At 40.8% G+C, this 21,176-nt stretch overlaps 2 protein-coding genes across 4 annotated transcripts in view; one reads left to right on the top strand and one right to left on the bottom strand.

Annotated features, from left to right (window-relative positions):
* LOC132096671 (elongation of very long chain fatty acids protein 1-like) overlaps positions 1-21,176 on the top strand; it is a 642,822-nt gene that overhangs the window by 374,711 nt on the left and 246,935 nt on the right. The window lies entirely within an intron of this gene.
* The window catches only part of LOC132096665 (pre-B-cell leukemia transcription factor 1), a 71,488-nt gene continuing 66,569 nt past the window's right edge, over positions 16,258-21,176 (bottom strand). For both annotated transcript variants that reach the window (XM_059502167.1, XM_059502168.1), the window contains one exon: positions 16,258-16,695. In XM_059502167.1, coding sequence (XP_059358150.1) covers positions 16,603-16,695 — 93 coding nt within the window. In that variant the 3' untranslated portion in view covers positions 16,258-16,602. The remainder of the gene's footprint in view (positions 16,696-21,176) is intronic.

Raw genomic sequence — 21,176 nt, 5'->3', positions numbered from 1 at the left:
CATCCCAACTCACTGATTTAACGAAATTGCAGGCAGAGTTTGCCGACGTCTTCTCGCCCCTACCGGGCCGTACTAACCTGATTCAGCACCATATCGAGACCGAGCCGGGCGTGGTAGTTCGCAGCCGGCCATATCGTTTACCTGAGCACAAGAAAAAAGTAGTTCAGGCTGAATAAGGCGCTATGCTTGACATGGGGGTAATAGAGGAATCTAATAGTAACTGGGCGAGCCCGATAGTTTTAGTTCCGAAAACGGACGGCTCAGTCCGTTTATGTGTAGATTACCGCAAGGTGAATGCTGTGTCGAAATTCGATCGAATGCCGATCGAATGCCGCGGGTTGACGAGTTGCTTGATCGGCTAGGCACGGCTCGCTTTTCTTCGACATTGGACTTAACAAAGGGCTATTGGCAGATCCCCTGGTCTCCATTGTCCAGAGAAAAGACAGCTTTCACAACGCCGTTTGGATTACACCAATTTGTTACCCTTCCGTTTGGCTTGTTCGGGGCCCCAGCTACCTTTCAGCGCCTCATGGACAGGATCCTATGGCCCCATGCTGCGTATGCAGCTGCCTACCTAGATGATATCATTATATTTAGTAATGATTGGCAGCGGCATATGCAGCATCTGAGGGCTGTCCTGAGGTCGCTGAGGGGAGCGGGGCTCAAGGCCAACCCAAAGAAGTGTGCGATTGGGCGGGTGGAAGTAAGGTATCTGGGCTTCCACTTGGGGCATGGGCAGGTGCGTCCCCAAATTGATAAGACAGCCGCTATTGCGACCTGCCCACGTCCCAAGACCAAAAAGGAGGTGAGGTAGTTCTTGGGGCTGGCGGGATATTATAGACGGTTTATTCCTAATTATTCGGACCTCACCAGCCCTTTGACTGACCTCACTAAAAAGGAGGTGCCAGATACGGTCCAGTGGACGGAGCCGTGTCAGCAGGCCTTTACTCAGGTCAAGGCTGCTCTGTGTGGCAGGCCGTTGTTACACTCTCCTGATTTTTCTCTCCCTTTTCTGTTGCAGACAGACACGTCGGACAGGGGGCTGGGGGCAGTCCTGTCCCAGGAGATAGAGGGAGAGGAACGGCCGGTGCTGTACATTAGCCGGAAGCTCTCGAAGAGAGAGGCTAAGTACAGCACCATCGAAAAAGAGTGCCTTGCCATCAGATGGGACGTCCTCACCCTCCGCTATTATCTCCTGGGACGGGAATTCACCCTCTGTTCGGACCACGCTCCGCTGCAGTGGCTCCACCGCATGAAGGATACCAACGCGCGGATCACTCGTTGGTATCTAGCTGTTCAGCCTTTTAAGTTCAAGGTGATCCACAGGCCGGGTGTTCAGATGGTGGTGGCCGACTTCCTCTCCAGAAATGTGGGGGGGGGGGTGCTGTGGCAGGGGGGGCGTGGTTTAGCGAAGTCTGCAGCGGGAGAGAGAATCAGGAGACGAGCGGTAAGTGAGTGGTTTGGGCGAAAATTATCATCACCTGTTTCTTGTTCTAGTAATTGGCGTGGAGAGAGTATAAAACGCCAGGAAAGTCGGAAGCAAGCGAGAGAGAGATGGACTGCTGGCGCAAACCGGAAACCGAAACCGGAAAGAGCAAACCGAGAGTGTTGTGCCGACGTATCAGAATAAAATCACCAGTTGGTGTTTGTGAACTTTAATTTTATTTGTTAAATAAATACGTCAGCAGTCCTGCCGACCCCTTTGTCCTCTTCCTTTCCTCCAAATGAACTTGCTACAGTCCATTTGGTAGCTTGTTTGTTTGTTTGTTTGTGCTTGACAACCCCCTATAAATGGAAAAAGTAGCTTGGAGAATCTGCTAAATATAAGAAAAATCAAACTGTTTTTTTTTATTATTAACATGAGTCAGTGGTGTGACAATTTCCATTTTTGCATGAAAACTAAAAGATAAAACTCTCTATCCATCTTTATATTAATAGTGTCATCATCAGAGTGAGAGCACACATGTTTAGGTCAGATTCTGCTGCTGTGAAGGAGATGCTCCTCATAATTACTCTTTGTGTCTGTAAGAAAAGGGCAGCAGATGATATGAGGGTCAGGTGTCAACTCTTGTCCACCTCGGATGATTCCGACAGGAAATGACTGTACGGGACTGTGTTCCTCCTGCCTGCCACACCCCATCCCATCACCCATCTGGGGTCCATCTGCAAGAGTGGTAATCCAGCAATATGCTGAGCTCCCAACAAATAATCTGCCAACATTTCTATGGATGATTAGTCTTTGTGATCTGTGATTAACTCATTTACAGTGTAGCCTCTGGCTAAACGTTCTGCACAACATTCAGACAAATAAATGTTCCATCATTGCAGCAGGTTCCTGGAGCAAAGGAAGTTTGCCAGTTACTTTGCTCAAAACATCTTACAAAATCAGTTTAAATGTAAATATTACAGTACAAACAGCATCTCAGTTTATTTAGAATTTGGTTTAATAAATTATATAATAATATATAAAATGTATCATATAGCATTAAGTCAAGTCAAGTCATCTTTTTTTATATAGCGCTTTAAACAAAATACATTGTGTCTAAGCAACTGAACAACATTCATTAGGAAAACAGTGTGTCAATAATGCAAATGACAGTTAAAGGCAGTTCATCATTGAATTCAGTGATGTCATCTTTGTTCAGTTAAATAGTGTCTGTGCATTTATTTGCAATCAAGTCAACGATATCGCTGTAGATGAAGTGACCCCAACTAAGCAAGCCAGAGGCGACAGCGGCAAGGAACCGAAACTCCATCAGTGACAGAATGGAGAAAAAAACCTTGGGAGAAACCAGGCTCAGTTGGGGGGCCAGTTCTCCTCTGACCAGACGAAACCAGTAGTTCAATTCCAGGCTGCAGCAAAGTCAGATTGTGCAGAAGAATCATCTGTTTCCTGTGGTCTTGTCCTGGTGCTCCTCTGAGACAAGGTCTTTACAGGGGATCTGTATCTGCATTAGATAATACATATACTATTGTTCAAAAGTTTGGGGTTGGTAATATTCTTAAAAAAATTTGATAGTCTCTTATATTCACCAAGGCTAGAATGAGAATGAAAAGAATTAAATGAAAAGGCAGAAAATGCTGTAAAATATATTTACAATTTAAAATGACTGGTTTCCATATTTTAAAATGCAAAGTATTTCTGTGATTGTAACTGAATTTTAGGCAGCTATTATTCTAGTATTCAGAAATCATTCTAATATGATGATTTGGTGCACAAACAAACAAATAAATCTTATTATCAATGTTGAAAATAGATCAGATGCTTAATATTTTTGTGAAAACCATGACAAATGTACTTATTCTTTGATAAAATTTGATAAAAATAAAATAAAAAATAAAATAAAAAAACATAATTTTAACAGAATTCTTTTGTTGCAATATAGATGTCTTTATTGTCATATCCCAGTTGAACGTAAGTATTCATTTATTTAAAAAAAAAAGTCTTACAGAAAAAACAGTTGTGTAATTACATATAGGATTTTACTAATATTATTATAAATTCAGTATAATAAACATATTAATTAATATAACATATAATGTAACATATACAGTATAATATACTGTTTGTGTGTGTGTGTGTGTGTATATATATATATATATATATATATATATATATATATATATATATATATAATAAACTAGAGTTTCACAATAAAATCTGTCTAGCACATTGAGAAGTAAAATGCATTATGTGTTTTTTTGTGACTGGTGAGAGTGGAATGTACTGTATGGGAGCGTGTTATTGTGAATGTGTGCACTGTGTGCTTGTGACCCCACTGATGGGAGAGTGAGGGTGAGATGTTGATCAGGCCTGACAGGGTGTGATCATTACCGGGCCTGGCCAGCGAGGTCTCAGCCCTGCCACTGTAATGAGATCAGCAGGAGTCATGGCCGCTGCCACGCTGCATGACCCCGCTCGTGCGACAGCAGTGCGCTGAGATGGCTAATTAACGCCGGTCATCTAGGCACCCACCACCCCACACTGATCTACTGCTTGTGTAGTGTCACCTCAAGCATGTGGAAAGCACATTCATGGGAAACTGACATTTGAGTGACTGTAGTCTAACAAGTAAAAAACACTTTAACTGAATTCCATCTCAAGCTCTTGAATTCCCCCCCCCCCCCCCCCCCTTTTTAAACGGTCATGTCAAGGACATCAAATGAACAGTTTATATCTATTCAGTGAATATTTTTTAAGCCAAAACCCAGAAACTACAGTAGTTAGCATTTTAGCACTTCTGATTTCATCATCTATAAGTCATTGTGTTTTATGAATGGGCTTCTTTTGGTTAAATACCTGAAATAAGATCTGTGACTCAAGATATTATTCTTCAACATAAAATAGGTGAGAGTGGGGCACAGTCGAAAACTTTTTTGACTTTCTCAGTTTGTGTAAATTCACATGGGGTTCAGAGTGTAATATTTCGTACAAAGTAGTACAAATAGGCTATGTCACGTTGTTTCATAACAGTATATATATTTTTATTTACTTTAAAAAATAAAAATAAAAAATGTAAGAGAAATGTGACAACATGCCCCTTAGGTGGGGTACATTGTAACATCTAAAGGGCACATTGTAACATGTCCATATGCCAACTTAAAATGTTGGCTGATATAATAAAAAAAATGTAAAAAGACAAAATTAAAATAATTTGACAATAAAATAAAATTATTAACATTTTCAAGTAAAATAATGCCGTTTTTTTAGAATAAAATGAACACATTGCAACCATGCTTGGGATGGCCAACATGAATGGGCCAACATTTCTTGAAATAATAATTTTCTGAACATTAAACATTGACTGTCAGTCTTTATTCACTTGCTTTCTCATTCAAATTAATTAACGTAAATGTAGAAGTGTAAATTAAATTGATAAAGTCATAGAATAGCATAGTGACGTGACATTCAGCCATGTATGGTGACCCATATTCAGAATTCATGCTCTGCATTTAACCCATCCAAAGTGCACACAAACACTGTGTACATACACCCAGAGCAGTGGGCAGCCATTTATGCTGCAGCACCCAGGGAGCAGTTGGGGGTTCAATGCCTTGCTCAAGAGCACCTAAGTCGTGGTATTGCCGGCCCAAGATTTGAACCCACAACGCTAGGGTTATGAGTCAAACTCTCTTACCACTAGGCCACGACTTCCCTGAAGTTTAATAATTTAATAATAGTAAACTATGTAACTAATGTATGCACATTGTAACACAGTGTTACAGCTGCTCAACTGGAATTTAAAACCGGTTTGTTTCTTCTGCAAGTTAGACTGATAAATAACAGATTGGAGATTAAAATAATAGCTTATTTGTCTCATTTTAAATGAATACTAAAAGCCAGAAATCTACTTTTATTATGGTATAAATGAATGTTCGGGCATTTCTTTAAAAGATTTTAGCATTTTGGTGCAGTTTTTTTCTCTATATAGTGTTGATATGGCAACTAATAAATACTGTAAATTATGTTATTCAAGCATGTGTTAAGATATTTAAATCATTTGTGATACAACTAACTCTGCGCTATGTTGTGTCCTGTGCTCCCCTACATCAGTAAAACCCCTTCAGCTTTTTAGAAGCTTTTCCTTGTCGGTTGCTAACAATAGCTAAATGGGACTCCAGAAGTTGTCTGTGACATCAAACATCATGTTGAACAAACAAACCTGTCTGCTCATTAGTCTACTTGTACATTGTGCTTGCATCCATTTCTAACAGGATTTTTTATTTTATTTTATTTTTTAAATAAAGATTGAAAGATTGTCAGAAGCTTAATGGTGGTGATGTTAAAGTCATATGACCATTGAGTAGTTTATTTACAGCCTACATTTATCTTTTGTATTTTATTTAGGGTTTAAAAAAATTATATATTTAATGACTGTCAACTTATTTTCCGTAATGATCCAAAAGTCAATTGAACAATCTTTTGTGGTTCTTGTTGAAGGAATCATGCTTGGCCTACAAAAAAAATAATCACCACTGTAGCGCTCTGTTGTGTCATTAGTGTCAACAACTGAAACTGCAAGAACAATTATTGTTTTCATACATGTTTCCCAAACACTCCCCGATTGTCATTGGTTAAACAAACAATCCTGCCCTGAATTCACAGCATTGCTTGAGCCGATGTTTCTGTCATGCTGCTGTTTATATGGAAATGTGAAAATTAAAAATGCACCAACCTTTAACTTTTCCAGTCAAATTATTAAAATATTAAAAATAAACTTTCATTTTAAGCAAACAATTACATTTTGTAGGTGCTCAGAATTTTAATAAAACTTTTATGATCTGAAACACAATACAAAAGGGAAAATAAGCAGGCATTCACTGGTCCTACATTTCCGATTGGAGGAAAGACATGGGCTCAATATAATTTAAAGTTGGCTGGAAGCCGCTCAATATTTGACTGGCACCAAAGCTTATGTGTGCAGAGCTCAGATAATTCAGTAGGTTTCACAAAGGAAGCCTTTGCGAGTGTCAGGAAGGGGATTTCTCATCCCTCCTGTGAGTGGCTGATATGCAGAGGCTGAGCGTCTGGAGCAGACGGCCTATCTCTGGGATTTGTCCTGTCCTTTCAAACCTGAGAAGATCAGTCGTGAGATGGAATGCCAAATGACACAGAGGCGACCGGGGAGGCTCCAACAGCGCCAAACAGATAAAGAGAATTAAATGGAACTGGCCACAGATGTTCCTCTTGCCCTTTTTAATTTCCCAATACACAGTGCTGGATTCGCTGTCAATGCCATTGAATCTGTTCTCCTGGTATATGGATGCAGGAAAACAAAATAGCACACAATATCAATGGTCACATGAGTCAACAGTATTTATTTCAGCCACAAGCCCTTGCCTGACTTTTCAACACATAATTGTAATAAGATGTGTGTTATAAGTTAAAATGAGGGGAAAATCTCATTATGATTTTTTTTTATATACTTGGCCACAATTAATGGCGCCCTTTTATTCAATACTTTAAGACTCCTTAAAACTCCTTTTGCCAGAATAACAGCTCTGAATCTTCACCTATAATGCCTGATGAGTCTGGAGAATGTCTGACAAGAGATCAGATCATTGAGATCAGTTCCCTTTCAGTCGGTCACGTTCGACATTACGAATGGGATCTCGCCCTAGAGCCCAATCACTTTCGAGTGGTACAAAACGAGCCAATGGTATACAAAGTACCTTGGTCTGTGGGATTTGCATCGCAAGCTCCACCCCGCAGAGCGGGTATATAAGGAGCAACGCGAGCAACTCGCATTCAAGCTTTTTCTTCGGAGCCGAGCACATCACGTGCTGCTTTTACCGGAGTGCTACAAGCAAGAGCTGGTGTTGGTGTGACGGCGCGATCAGCGGTTCGTCTGGGTTTCCTGCAACAGCTCCCGCGTTCCCCTGAGCGCTTCAACACCTCTGAAAGAGCAAATTTCTTTCACAAAAGAGATAAGGGCCGATTTGCGTCTTTTTAAAGATGTCATTTCACCCATGTGTTTCTGGGTGCGGTCGATACATCGCTTCTCATGATGGCCACGATCGCTGTGTCACATGTCTGGGCTTCCAGCATGCTGAGACTGCGTTCGTGGATGGCTCATGTTCTCATTGCGGGGACATGACCATCTCGGCGTTGAGATCGAGACTCACTTACCTTAAAAGGTATAGAGTCCCCTCTGCCACACCCCGTTCTAGCTCTTCTCGTAAGAGGGCTACTTCGGCTGGTGTCCAGGGTGATCTGAGGGTTACTGTGTGGGCTTCCCCGACGAGCCAACCTCCTCGGTCCACACCCCCCTCACATACGCCGCAGCCGGTTGTGTTTCCGGAAGAGTTACCTGGACCCTCTCAGGCTCCTGACATCTAATTCGGGGCTCACGAAGAGGACCGTATGTCGATTGCAACATCACAAGGCGGGCTTGAGTCCTCGGGAGATGAGGATTCGGCTGCGTTGCCACCCTCGGGAGTGCCAGCGTTGTCCGAGTCCTATCCCGAGCTGACAGCTGTGCTTTCCCGGGCAGCGGAGAGCATCGGGCTTGAGTGGAATCCTCCGCCCTGTCCTGAGCGCTCAAGGCTGGATGATTGGTTCCTGGGGGCTGCTCGTGCGGATCGCCAGCACCCCCCTCTGGTTCCTTTCTTCCCGGAAGTGCACCAGGAAGTAACCAGTTCATGGAAGGCACCTTTAACTGCCCGAAACCGTTCTGGTACTTCCTCCGCCTTCACTGCCCTCGATGGCGGGGCGGCCAAGGGGTATGCTGGGATTCCCCCGGTGGAGCGTTCATCCATGCTTGTGGCCAAGGCTTACAGAGCTGCGGGCCAGGCCGCTACTGCCCTGCATTCCATGGCCTCACTTCAGGTCTATCAGGCCAAGCTGCTCCGGCAGCTGCACGAGGGCAGTGCTGACCCAGGGGTTTTGCAGGAGGCGCGCACTGCTACCGACCTCGCTCTCCGGGCAACGAAGGTCGCTGCGCGCTCCTTGGGTCAGGTGATGTCCACTTTGGTGGTCCAGGAGTGCCACCTATGGCTGAACCTGGCAGACATGAGGGAGTCTGATTGGGCTCAGCTCCTCAACTCCCCGGTCTCCCAGGATGGCCTCTTCGGCGACGAGGTAGAGAGCTTTGCCCAGCAGTTCTCTGCCACCCAGAAGCAGTCTGAGGCCATCAGACACATCCTGCCCCGGCGGCCCACTGCTGCCTCCACCTCGCCGCCGGCGCAGCCGCCTTAGCCGCCTCAGCCTGCTCTTCACTGAGGGCGCCCCCCTGCGGCCTCCTCCACTCCCGCTCGGCCACAGCAGCAGCCTTCACCCCGGCCGCAGCGAGGAGATGGCCGCAGAAGGGCGGTGCAACCCATCTCTGCCCCTAAGCCTGCCAAACGCCAGGCCAAGCGGCGTTCCTGAGATGGGCGACCCGGAGTTGGAGAAGTCAGCTCATCAAGAGATGGTAGCAGGATCACTCCTTCCCCGGAGGAGGGCTGGGGGAGAATCCTTTGTCCTCATTTTCTTTTTGTTCCACCACTGGCCCTGCGGCCGGTGGTACCCAAACCTTCACTAAAAGAGCTGTTTCCTCTACCTCCAGGTCCCAAGAGGCCACGAACGATAGTTGGCGACGTGCTTCATCGCTGCTCTCGTTCTCCTCTCCCCTTGGCAGTTTCCATGCAAAGACGGCTCGAGAACGCTTCGCCTTCTCATGCCCTCTTTGCTACTTGGAATCAGACGAGTGCCCGCACTCAGCCCCCGCTACGGGACGCTATGCCTCCACTGCCGGGGCTGTCTGCTCCACCACGCTGCCCCACTGTGGGTACGCCTGTAGTCCCCTTGACCCCGCTGGTTCGGTTTCTGGGAGCCTGGCTAGAGCTCCCCAGACCTTCCCGCTGGCTCATCCGGACGCTCAGGCTCGGCTACGCGATTCAGTTCGCCCGGCATCCCCCCAGGTTTCGGGGTGTCCACACGACGATGGTGGGCAAAGATGCCCCTGTCATGCGCGCGGAGGTCGCATGACGATAGAGCCGGTCCCTCCAGCCAACATGAAGTCCAGCTTTTACAGCCCTTACTTCATAGTACCCAAGAAGACAGGTGGGTTACGGCCAATCCTGGACTTGCGTGCCTTGAACCAAGCTCTGCACAGACTCCCGTTCAAGATGATAACGCCCAAGCACATTTTCAAATGCATTTCGGGAACGACCCTCTGGCACCCACGTCCCGATCTGTGGAACCTACATGTGTGGGTTCTGGACGGGTCACGGAAGGTTTAGGTACCTTGCCACCACAGGTGGTCAGTGCTTTCCTTTCTTCAGGAGGGGTTGGAACGAAGGCTTTCTCCTTCCACCCTCAATGTCTATGTGGCCGCCATTTTGGTTCACCATGACCCTGTTGAAGGTAAGTCTCTGGGGAGGCACGATCTGATCATCAGGTTCCTGAGAGGAGCAAGGAGGCTCAATCCGCCTCGCCCTCAGCAAGTCCCCTCTTGGGACCTCGCAGTGGTTCTATCAGCACTGCAGAGGGCTCCCTTCGAAGCCTTGCTCTCAGTTGTGCTAAAGTTTTATCTTTGAAAACTGCGCTCCTGACGGCTTTGGCTTCGGTGAAGAGGGTCGGGGACCTGCAGGCAGTTTCAGTTGACGAAGCGTGCCTGGAATTTGGGCCGGCTAACTCTCATGTTATCTTGAGACCCCGGCCTGGGTACGTGCCCAAAGTTCACACCACTCCTTTTAGGGATCAGGTGGTAAACTTGCAAGCGCTGCCCATGGAGGAGTCAGAACCAGCCCTGGCTCTGCTCTGTCCAGTACGTGCGCTCTGCACCTACGTGGACAGAACTCAGTGCCTTAGGACCTCAGACCAGCTCTTTGTCTGTTACGGAGGCCAGCAGAAGGGAAAGGCTGTCTCCAAGCAGAGGTTATCCCACTGGATAGTGGATGCTATTGTCCTGGCTTGAGAGCTCACTCAACTAGGAGTGTAGCCTCCTCCTAGGCGCTGGCGCATGGCGTCTGTAGAGCTGTGGGCTGGGCGACACCTAACACATTCGCAAGATTTTATAATCTCCGTGTAGAGCCCGTGTCCTCCAGCAGGGCCAGTAAGGACCTGCTCAGTGTCAATCCACTTGCTGCGCCATTCCACTCTGCGGACTGGATGCGTGCGCTATTCCCCTCAGAACCCTGGGTTCCTCCAGCACTGTTTATGTCCAACACTTGCGTACATGCCCTTTGGTCAGCCCTGTGTGGGACTAGGTGCCTCCATGTGTTGTGATTCCCCTTTTCTGGGCAATCCCACGTGTGTATGTCCACAGTAAGTCTCTCCGCAGCATGTGTCTTTCCCTTGGCAAGCCCTTTGCCAGTTCTGTCGTTGAAACTTCCACCCTGCGGGCTGGGTACCTCACCACCTTGGTGGATACCTGCCTTCTGTAAATCCTCCCACGGGCAGGCAGTCTGCTAGCATACGTCCAGCTGGAATATGCTACCCAATGTATTCTGTGTGAGCTATAGGCCCTCACTCGTGCTGGCCTTATGACAGGGTGCTATCACTCACACTGGTCGCTGGAAGACAGCCATTTGTGTTTTGTAAAGGACCCCATTCGTAACGTCGAATGTGACCGACTGAAAGGGAACGTCTTGGTTACGTATGTAACCCTCATTCCCTGAAGGAGGGAACGGAGACGTTACGTCCCCTTGCCACACTGCTGTTCCGCTGAATGGCCGGGTCACTGGCTCAGCTCTTCAGCGAAGACTTGAATGCGAGTTGCTCGCGTTGCTCCTTATATACCCGCTCTGCGGGGCGGAGCTCGCGATGCAAATCCCGCAGACCAAGGTACTTTGTGTACCATTTGCTCGTTCTGTACCACTCGAAGGTGATTGGGCTCTCGGGCGAGATCCCATTCGTAATTTCTCCGTTCCCTCCTTCAGGGAACGAGGGTTACATACGTAACCAAGACGATTCTCCATGTTGTTGTTTCTCCTCTTCAGTTCAACCTACTCATTTTCTATAAGGTTCAGGTCAAGGAACTGGGTTGGCCATGGCAAGACCTTAATTTTGTGATCAGTGACCCATTTTTTGTTTTGATTTTGATGTCCATTTTTGGATCATTGCCCTGTTTGAAAATCCAAACATGGACCACTGTAAGATATCTAGCAGTCAGACACTCAACTGTATTATGGAATTTTCCAGGTGTGATCTTTGGAGAGTCTTTGGCCACTCAAACTGTCCTCCTTGTCTTGCTTTAAGCCGATATAGACACGCGTCCTCTTCTAGGCAGATATATGTAATATCTCCTGTTGATTGGAACTTATTGTTATATAAACACACATTTCCAAACATTCCTTTTGCAACGTCTCCAAGATGCCTGAAGAAAAGAAATCTAAATCAAATCAACAGTGTGACCATCCTTTGCATTTAAAAAGTTTTTTTTCCCCAACAGCTTTGTAGAAAGGTTGCTTCAGGTGTCTCGGAGATGTTGGCACAGTTCTTCTGGATTTAATGTGTTAAAATGTGTTTAGTGTTCCTGTAGCTCAATTGGTAGAGCATTGCTTTATCAAGCGCAAGGTTGGGGGTTCGATTCCCCGGGAACACATGATAGGTAAAAATTGATAGCCTGAATGCACTGTAAGTCTCTTTGGATAAAAGCATCTGCTAAATGCATAAATTTAATTTAATTTTAATGTTTTTTTTTTTTTTTGACTCTTCATGTAATTCCAGACAGATGATGTGGAGCACTGGCTGTTGTCAGACTCGTTCCTTTACAAAAATCTCACTCACTGAAATATTTAAATTAATGGCAAAATTAATGTTTCAAAATGTAAACTGATACTTCCTACCAATACACTACACACCAGACTACACCTTTCTCACAGTTCTGTATTAATTATAATGTCAAAATAATCAGTATTTGAATCAATATCTGTGTAAATGTCCTCTATGTGATCCAGAGATTCTACAGCTTTTTTCAGCAACAATATTCTCCACAGTGGAAGCGAAATAAGACCTGACATTACAGAGGACAATTTCACATTTAATTTCTGTTAGCGTTCACATCTCTCTCACATGTTGACAAGTGGAAGATGTGGATGAGCTGGATTCAGGATGTTTAGGGTGAAAGACGTGTGGGGTTGTTTGCAGTTTGGAGGTGGGAGACTGGGTCAGTATGGGCCTGTGGAGGTGGGAGACATGTTAAAACCCTCGGCCCTCCTCACACCCCTCAGCCCCCCTCATGGAAGGCAGTGAGAAATGGCTGCCAGAATATGTATATATAAAACAAAGTGCCAGTACTCCTGAGGCTGAGTAGCTTAAAGCTGCTCTGAATCCAGAGGCATGAGACCCTGACAGACCTGTGAAGTCTAGGTCTGACCTTGGCCCAATTTCACTCTTTGTGGGAATGACAGAACTCAGAGCAGGAACACGATGACATTCAGGAAGGTCTGTGTAACTAATATCGCAAAGCTTACTATGATATTCAGCCCAGGATAATGAAAAGAAAATGTATATTTTAATATATAATTTATTCCTGTGAGGGTAAAGCTGAATATTATTATTATTATGATTTATTATTATTATTAAAATATTATTATTGTTTGTACTGTTCAATATTTTCATGGAAACCATGATATTTATTTTAGTTTAAAAGAACAGCATTTGTTCAGAAAAAAAAAATATTTTGTTATATTGTAAATGCCTTTACTGACATTTGTGGTTCTTTCTGAATAAAAGTATTAATTTATTTAATGAAAGAAAAAAAAATGAATAATAACTTGACCACAAACTTTTAAATGGTAGGGTCATCATATAATCTAAACACCAACTGAAATGTTCAAAACATCAAAAAAAGATAACTTTGTGATTGGATAAAGTACAACAATAATTACAAAAAGTTTTATATAATAAATAAATTATTAAATAATTCTAAAATGTAAAACACTGGTATAATAATATATGATTTTTTTTATAAATGTAAAATAGTTTTCTATTACTTTTTAGATTTTTTTATTTTTACTAAAATATCTTTATGCACAACAATTCATTTTTATTGTTACTAAAGCACTTGCGGAGGAGACACATAAGCAGATAAATGACTGTTATACTATAATAATTTACATACAGTATAATCTTTATTTGACTGCATTTGTGACTTTCACTGTGGCTTCATCTCCTAGACCCAAGTATAATAAACAAATAAAGAAAAAATTTATTTTAAATTGTATCAATATTTCACAATATTACTGTTTTTACTGAATTTTTGAACAAATAAATGTAGTCTTGGTAAGACTTCTTTCAAAAAAAAAAAAAAAAAAAAACACTTACCAACCCCAAACATTCAAACATTTAGAATGTAATTGTATATATGCAGAAAAAAAGGTTAAATAATAAAATATAGAAATATAAAAAATAAAAAAAACATCAGGATTTACTCAAATCACTGCAGTATTTTATTGTAAGCAAAACACGTGCAATAAAGTAAAATTAGATAATGTGTTAAGAGCTGACTTTAAAATGTTGACTTTAAGAAATTATGTGATTTTGGACCAGAAGTGCTAAGTCATGGACAGAGTTATCTAATTCCAAATTACAGAAACCTTTTATAGATGTGTATCCATAATTCCTTTACTATATTACTAAAATGGTCCCTAAACATGAACTGAAGAACAAGAAAAGCATTAAACCCTGTAAAACCTTTATAAAAAATAACAAAACAGAGAATTTGACAAAATACATACTGATGTGTATCAATACTGTTCAGTGAGCAATACAACATTTATTGATGATAATCATGTCAATTTTGAGACAAAGTGTGTGGGAATTGTGAGGGAAACCCAAACACAACAGTCTGGACTTCAATGCTTGATATGGTACATAATTGTGAAGTCTAATAATGCATTTATAGTAGGTGCGGTCAAGTCTATTTCACAAAATATATATACATTTTCACAATGGCAACAATCAGAAAACTAGAGTGAGTCATAAACGCATGTCATTCAAATAACAGATGACATATGGTTGTATTTTCATATGGATAAGCATGATCATCTTCAAACTATTACAAAAAAATATGAACTGGTGTTTCAGAATGTCTTGATAATGAGAGCTAAACAAAAGAAACAATGAATAAAGAGAGAAAAAGAATCTTCAGAGCCATTATTGAAGGCAAAGGCAATGAAATATCTGTCACATATTTCTGTTTCTTATACATACACAAGCTACTTTCAGTTTTTACATTTTTGGTTTTGACAGTGAATAGCGATGAACATTCCCAAACATTTCCCCCAAAAATCTATTAAAGAGGGGGAGCGTCTTCCTTTTTGGCAATTGTTCAAGAAGATGTTTTTGGTAGAACATATGTTAGAGAGCACAAATTAATAGGGGATAATATTATATTAGACACCGAGGTCATATTAGCGATCGATTGGCTTCATCCCAAGTCAAGTCAGTGTTTGAAAGCTGTTGAACTGGATTTCTGGGTTCAGGGCAAAGGGTCCATAAAGATTAAGCGCTTGTATGGCACTTTACCTGCATAAACACAGCTAAGAGTGACCGTCGAAATGCCCAAATCTTATTAACTTAATGACTTCCCCATTTAAATGGATTCTGATTCAATGTACTGCAAAACAAACTTCATTACCCGGAGCCCTGACAGACAGGGATATATTTTCAACAAAAATTAGTTAACTATTGGATTTTTCAAGATAATTTTTTTCAATTAGGCAGAAGAGCTGAATCCGTCATGATTTCACAATGGAAACAGTGGCATCAGCAATACCAACTGGCCAACAGAAATAACACATATGCTTTCTGCCAGAGACACACTTGTATGTTGCACATCTGAATTTCTGACGTCCTTACAAATGCTACTGAAAAAAAAAAAGCTCATTATGTTTGAACAGCTAGAAGCATGATATTTCATATTCTTTTACAGCGTTTACACAAAGGATTTTGGTTACCGGCAACACTCGGCTGTGATGTTAAAAGTAGATTGCTTGTTTTTAAAACTGTACACTCACAGTTGGCTCTCATTCTTGAAATTACACAGAAAACAACAAGATGTTATGTTCGCATTTGTTAAAGCGTGGCCTTTTGATGAAACACTCAAGGTTTTCTTGGGAGAAAGTAAGATAATAAGGAATACCATTTTTAAAAAGGGACTATATTAAAACAAATTTCGATTCAAAACAATAAAGAGAATTAGTGCTTGATCTAAAAAATTTGGGGTAGTAAAGGGCATCCATCTATATAAACCAAACAAATATACTGCTCTTTATGTCAAATTCCTTCACTTAAGGGAGAAAGGGAATAAGGGAGCGCTTGAAAGCAATCTGAAGTGAAAGCGGGGAGGAAATATCATTACAGACCATAATGACTTGATGCTTCCGCCATTTCCGGAATCAGTTATATTTTCATCGACTCGCAGACAGTGTCCTCAAAAACAAACAGAGTGAGGAAATGACTCCAAATGAAATCTACAACAACAGAGTTGTTTGGACTGCTCTCTACGATAAACGTAAGCATGTTCCATCATCTAATGGACAGCTTTTGATGGCCTTTATGGGGAAAATATGATAATCGGCTTTGAAATGGTATGACTGACCTCCACACACCCTAGTTAAGAAAAAAAACTGTTTTATCGGGCAAAGGAAATACTTGGATATAGCTGAACTGATATTGGAGGGTCTTTTGAAAAACGATAAAGGAGAAACAGTAAAAAACAAAAAACAAATAGTCAGTATCACTATGAACACAAAAGACGCAATAATAATTGACCGTACCAATAAGGAGAGCTTCCTCTCAAGCATTATATCAAGTGGTAACATTTTTTTTTTCTTTTTTCTGAGAGGTAGAATGAAGCATTTAAATTGAAACACAAAAACTGGTTGTTCCATTATTAACAATTGCCTCATAAGACTGAAACAGTCACAGGTTTTTGTTAGTCGCCCTGTCCCACCTAAAATACACTGTGAAAACTGTACAAACACATCTTTTTTTCTTCTTTTTTTAATTCATAATTGTTTTCTAAAATCTTGTAAAGTATCCCAAATGTTCCATGGTAGTATGCATGTTTGTGTATGGCCATGAAGGATGTTAATCCAAATCTGAGGAGGGTGGATCGCTGGATCTTTAGTCTGAAGATCCCACGTGCTGTGAGGATGGATGGTGCCCAATCAGTTGGAGGTGTCAGAATGGACGCTCCCGGGTCCTTCCGTGGGTGAGGTCACTGAGGAGGGTGTCGGGGCATCTTGCCAGCCACCATTCGCCTTTAGTGAGAAAAGCAAAACAAAAACAAAGACAAAATTTAAAAAAGTGGATATTTCAACACTCATCCAAATGCAAAGATGCAAGCGAGCAGCTACAAACAACCTTTTGAAATCTAAACGAGAGCAACCATGATGAATTCCCTCACTATAAACACGCTTCTGCAAGAAGTGAGTCACAAAGTGAGGCAGTAAAAAGGAATGACATTATGCTGCATATTACGAGTGATTTTCAGAACATGATTTTCAAAAGACAGATGATGGAGGAATCAATTATTGCAAATTATCACATTGGCTAAAGGAATGAAAGTATAATGGGCACCTAAAATCGAGGCCATTTCATATCCGGGAGACAGGTTGCCTAAAGAGCATTTGGGGCATTAATAGCAATTTCCATGCCATCAGAAAAAGGACTAGAAATGGGCTTTGGCAGCCTCTTATTTTCCCAGCCTGTTATTTTAGATAGAGGCAGTCTGTAATCAAAAAAGAAAGAGCAGAGCGAGGAGAGAAAAAAACTTTTCAAATCTTCAGCTTTGGTGACACCCCATGTCTATTTCAAAGGCGTAATTACAGTGCATGGGCAAGACGAAAGCTCCCCCACATAAATGCTTTATGTCTCAGGCCGTCATTATCCACAGCCGAAAAAAAGGCGAATAACTTATCTGGGTGGAGAAGGAAAAACATCATGTTATTTAAGACAGTGAATTTGTTGGAAGATTGAGACACTTTCTCTGGCTACATTATTACAGCGTTATGATGCAAATGTTCAGGCTGCCGCTTTCTTCTTTGTTATTTATGGTTACAGGTGTTCAGGTATAAAATATTGTTGAATGAAGTCTATGTCGCTGAAAAATAATTAAATATAATAATTAAAAATGTAATCTTTTTTAAGTGCCAACATTTGAAGACATTTGAATAAATCAAAAATTCTGCTAAAATATATCATCTTTAAATATTTACACTTAGGCTAAACCGTCTTTTCAGATTGAATTTATTTCAGAAATATTTACATGCAACTTTGAATAGATTTAAAAAATAATTCTGAAAAACTTCCATAGTGTTCAGATAAAATATTTATTTTAGATCTTTATTTAGACTTGTAGGCTATTTAATTCACAACAATTCAAAATCTTTTTAAATTTTAATCTTTTTTTTAATTTTTATAAAAATTCTTTACAGATTTTAATTCAGAAATGTACATTTAAAAATGTATGTGAATAAAATACATTTTCAAATAAAATGTCTATTCAGATATTTATTCAGAACTATCTACTTTTAAAATGTATAGGGGTGCACCGAAATTTCGGCCGCCGAAAATTTTCGGCCGAAATGGCATTATCGGTTTCGGGCCGAAATAAAAAAAACAGCCGAAAACGTAAACCGAAAATGAATGTCACCCGCCCCTCCCATCCGTGAGCAAGTGCTTAGGTTTCACTCACGGTCGAGCTGTTATCACGCGTCTGCCTATCAAAGATTAAGCATGTCAAAGGGCTGTAACAATCAAAAAAAGCTTGTCACAAAAGCTGCACAATCGATCGGACCAACCAACACAAGTTTCGAAAACGAAAACAGGGAATCGATTTTAACGGCCTTCTCTCGGAGCGCGTCCAGCTCGTCACTATACGCTCGCAGCGAACGCGCGTCACTCAGCAACTGCAGGTTCTGACACACACACACACACACACACACACACACACACACACACACACACACACACACAGAGCCTATTAGTGCATAATATCAATGTAGCCTTCAGTAATGTTTTTCATTGATGTTATGGCAGTCCACATTGCTGACTTGTGCACGTCTCAAGCGCACTCTTTACGTTCGCCCTAATGCCTGTTTAGTTGTCGGTGGATTTGCCTATATTTGGCGTTGAAAAACGGATCAACGCCAAATATAGGCAATTTACTAACGATTCAATGAACACTTTGCCTATGTCTCAAAAATCGAACAGGATTTTTTTTTCACAAAAGTGACAGCCCTATACGAGAGGACACCAAAGTTGCAATATGTAACATTTGTTCTGCAAAAATCTCCAAAATTGTTGATATTTTTTGCACAAATTTAAAAAAACTATTTTATTTGATGGAACATAAAACTTGAAGAATAATTATTATTTATATGTATTGTAAAAAATATTTTATGTTTTGTTATGTAACTGTTAATAAAAATTTGATTATTATATTGTGATTTTTCAATTCAGATCCATTAAATCCAAGCAATATATATATACGTTTTTAAAAGAAGCCATTTTCGGCGTCAGTTTCGGTTTTCGGCCAAGTGCATCCTAAATTTTCGGTTTCGGTTTCGGCGCAGAATTTTCGTTTCGGTGCATCACTAAAAATGTAAATAGTAAAAAAAAAAATAAAAACACATCTAAAAACATCTTCCATCTTTATTTGACCCTCTAACTTTAGCACTCACTATTCTAATTCTATTCTAAAAAAAAAAAAAAAATTCTAACTAGCTTTCTAATCTTTTTGTATTCTATCTGTTTTCTTTTTCATTTATTATACAATTAACAAAAGCAAAAAAGACCTCTAACACTAGCTTGCTCTATTCTATCTGTTCTATAGTGGTGTTTTCTTTTTTATTTATAATATTATTTAAAAGGCCTTGCTATGTGTACTGCGTTGAGCTAACTGAGACTTGTTATAACACTTTTGTACTTTTGTGCTCTTTTGTTGGTATTGATTGCTTCCATTGTCCTAATTTGTAAGTCCCTTTGGATAAAAACGTCTGCTAAATTACTAAATATTAATGTAATGTAAATGTAAAATGTAAGTTAATTAAATATTTTTTCCGATAATACGTCATTACTGAATTCATAAATATTGTATTCTAATGACCTCAAAGATTTAATTAACATCACTGTAAGCTGTCCTGACAAAAACATGTTCTCCATCAGCCATAGGTGGCACAGAAGCACTGGGCCACTTCCACAGGACACATTCAGCTCTGCATCAGAGCGGCTATTTAGAGAGACTTTGTTAGTGTGTTTGTCTTTTTTCCGTTTTTTTCCTCCTCACACTTTGCTGGCTCCCTGTCAGTGCTGTTAAGGTGGCAGATGTGTGATATGACCAATTCACTTGGATTGCTGTCCCAAATCTCTACTCAGCCCTCCCTTGAGACTGTCTGATCAATTTCCTCTGCTGGCGACACGGCTTGTCGCTGTGGATTTTACATGCTGGCCTCTGCCGTTTGTGTTCCCGGTCTCCCTCTCCCTCTCTCTTAAACACTCCTCCCCCAGCAACTGATGGTTGGAGCTGCTCGTCTGCTCTGGTTAACACAATTCTTTTAATGTGCACTCAGAGCTGTGGTGGAGGACACCATCTCAGGCTCTGAATGAGTTTGATGGCCTGAATACACCTGTGTCTGGGCTTCTTTGATGTTGTTGGTGTTTATGTGGCTAAAGGAGCCAAGGTAACACTAACACTGATCAGCGGTCACATTTACGGTCGCCTTGGTGACTGCTCCTAGTGTGCATATTGCCGCTGGCACCAATAGACAGTGGAAAGTATAACATTATATATACAGTGTGTGTGTGTGTGTGTGTGTGTGTGTGTACATATATATATATATATATATAATGTATATATACAGTAGATACACATGATTTATTTTGTATACACAAATCCGTTCCATTTAAAGTTTTGGGGTCTGATTGTTATTGTTTTTTTTTTTTGCATTAAACTCATCATTAAAAGCTTTTACACTGTTAAAGATTTCTTTTTTTTTCTTTTTTATTCCACAAACATGTTAAGCAGCACTGTTTTCAACACTAATAATAATAATAATAATACAAAATTTATTGAGGACCAAATCAGTATATTAGATTCCACTGGTAAAAAAGTTAAATGTTTAAAATGCATTTATTTCACACTAATTATAGTTCATATCTTCTAACATATTTACTGACATACACTTCTTTTGGAATAACTGTTCACAAATTACATTTCTAAATATTAAACCTAAAATGGGTTTTAATGTCACTACTGATGAGGATTGCATGATTTTTGAATAATATTTCTTATTCCTGCAATAGTTCGGCTTTAGCACAATCAAATATACATCAGTATATCTTTAGTTAGACTTCCACACAATGAAAGTGCATTAAGCACACATTTGTTTAGTTTTTTTGCAATTGCAGGATAATTTTATTAAGTACATAAATATGTAAATGTATCTGTAGTAGACCTGAACATGAAATAAATGTATTTCAAATACATTTTGCTATATTTATTTTTCACTAGGTTTCTGAATAATCACGTAACACTGAAGACTGGAGTAATGGCTGGATTAAGAAATAAATTACATTTTAAAATATATTAAAATCAGTTTTTTAAAGTTGTGATTCCATTCCACAATATTACTGTTTTACTGTATTTTTGTTCAAATAAATGCAGCTTTGGTGAGCATAAGAGACAATTTAAAAAAAATATATATATATATCTTGACAAACAGGCTAAGTATGGACTCAC

This window comes from Carassius carassius, chromosome 20 (assembly GCF_963082965.1).
Source record: "Carassius carassius chromosome 20, fCarCar2.1, whole genome shotgun sequence".
Lineage (NCBI taxonomy): Eukaryota > Metazoa > Chordata > Actinopteri > Cypriniformes > Cyprinidae > Carassius > Carassius carassius.
Note: the sequence above shows the minus strand (reverse complement) of the source record. Positions and strands in the feature narration are given on the sequence as shown.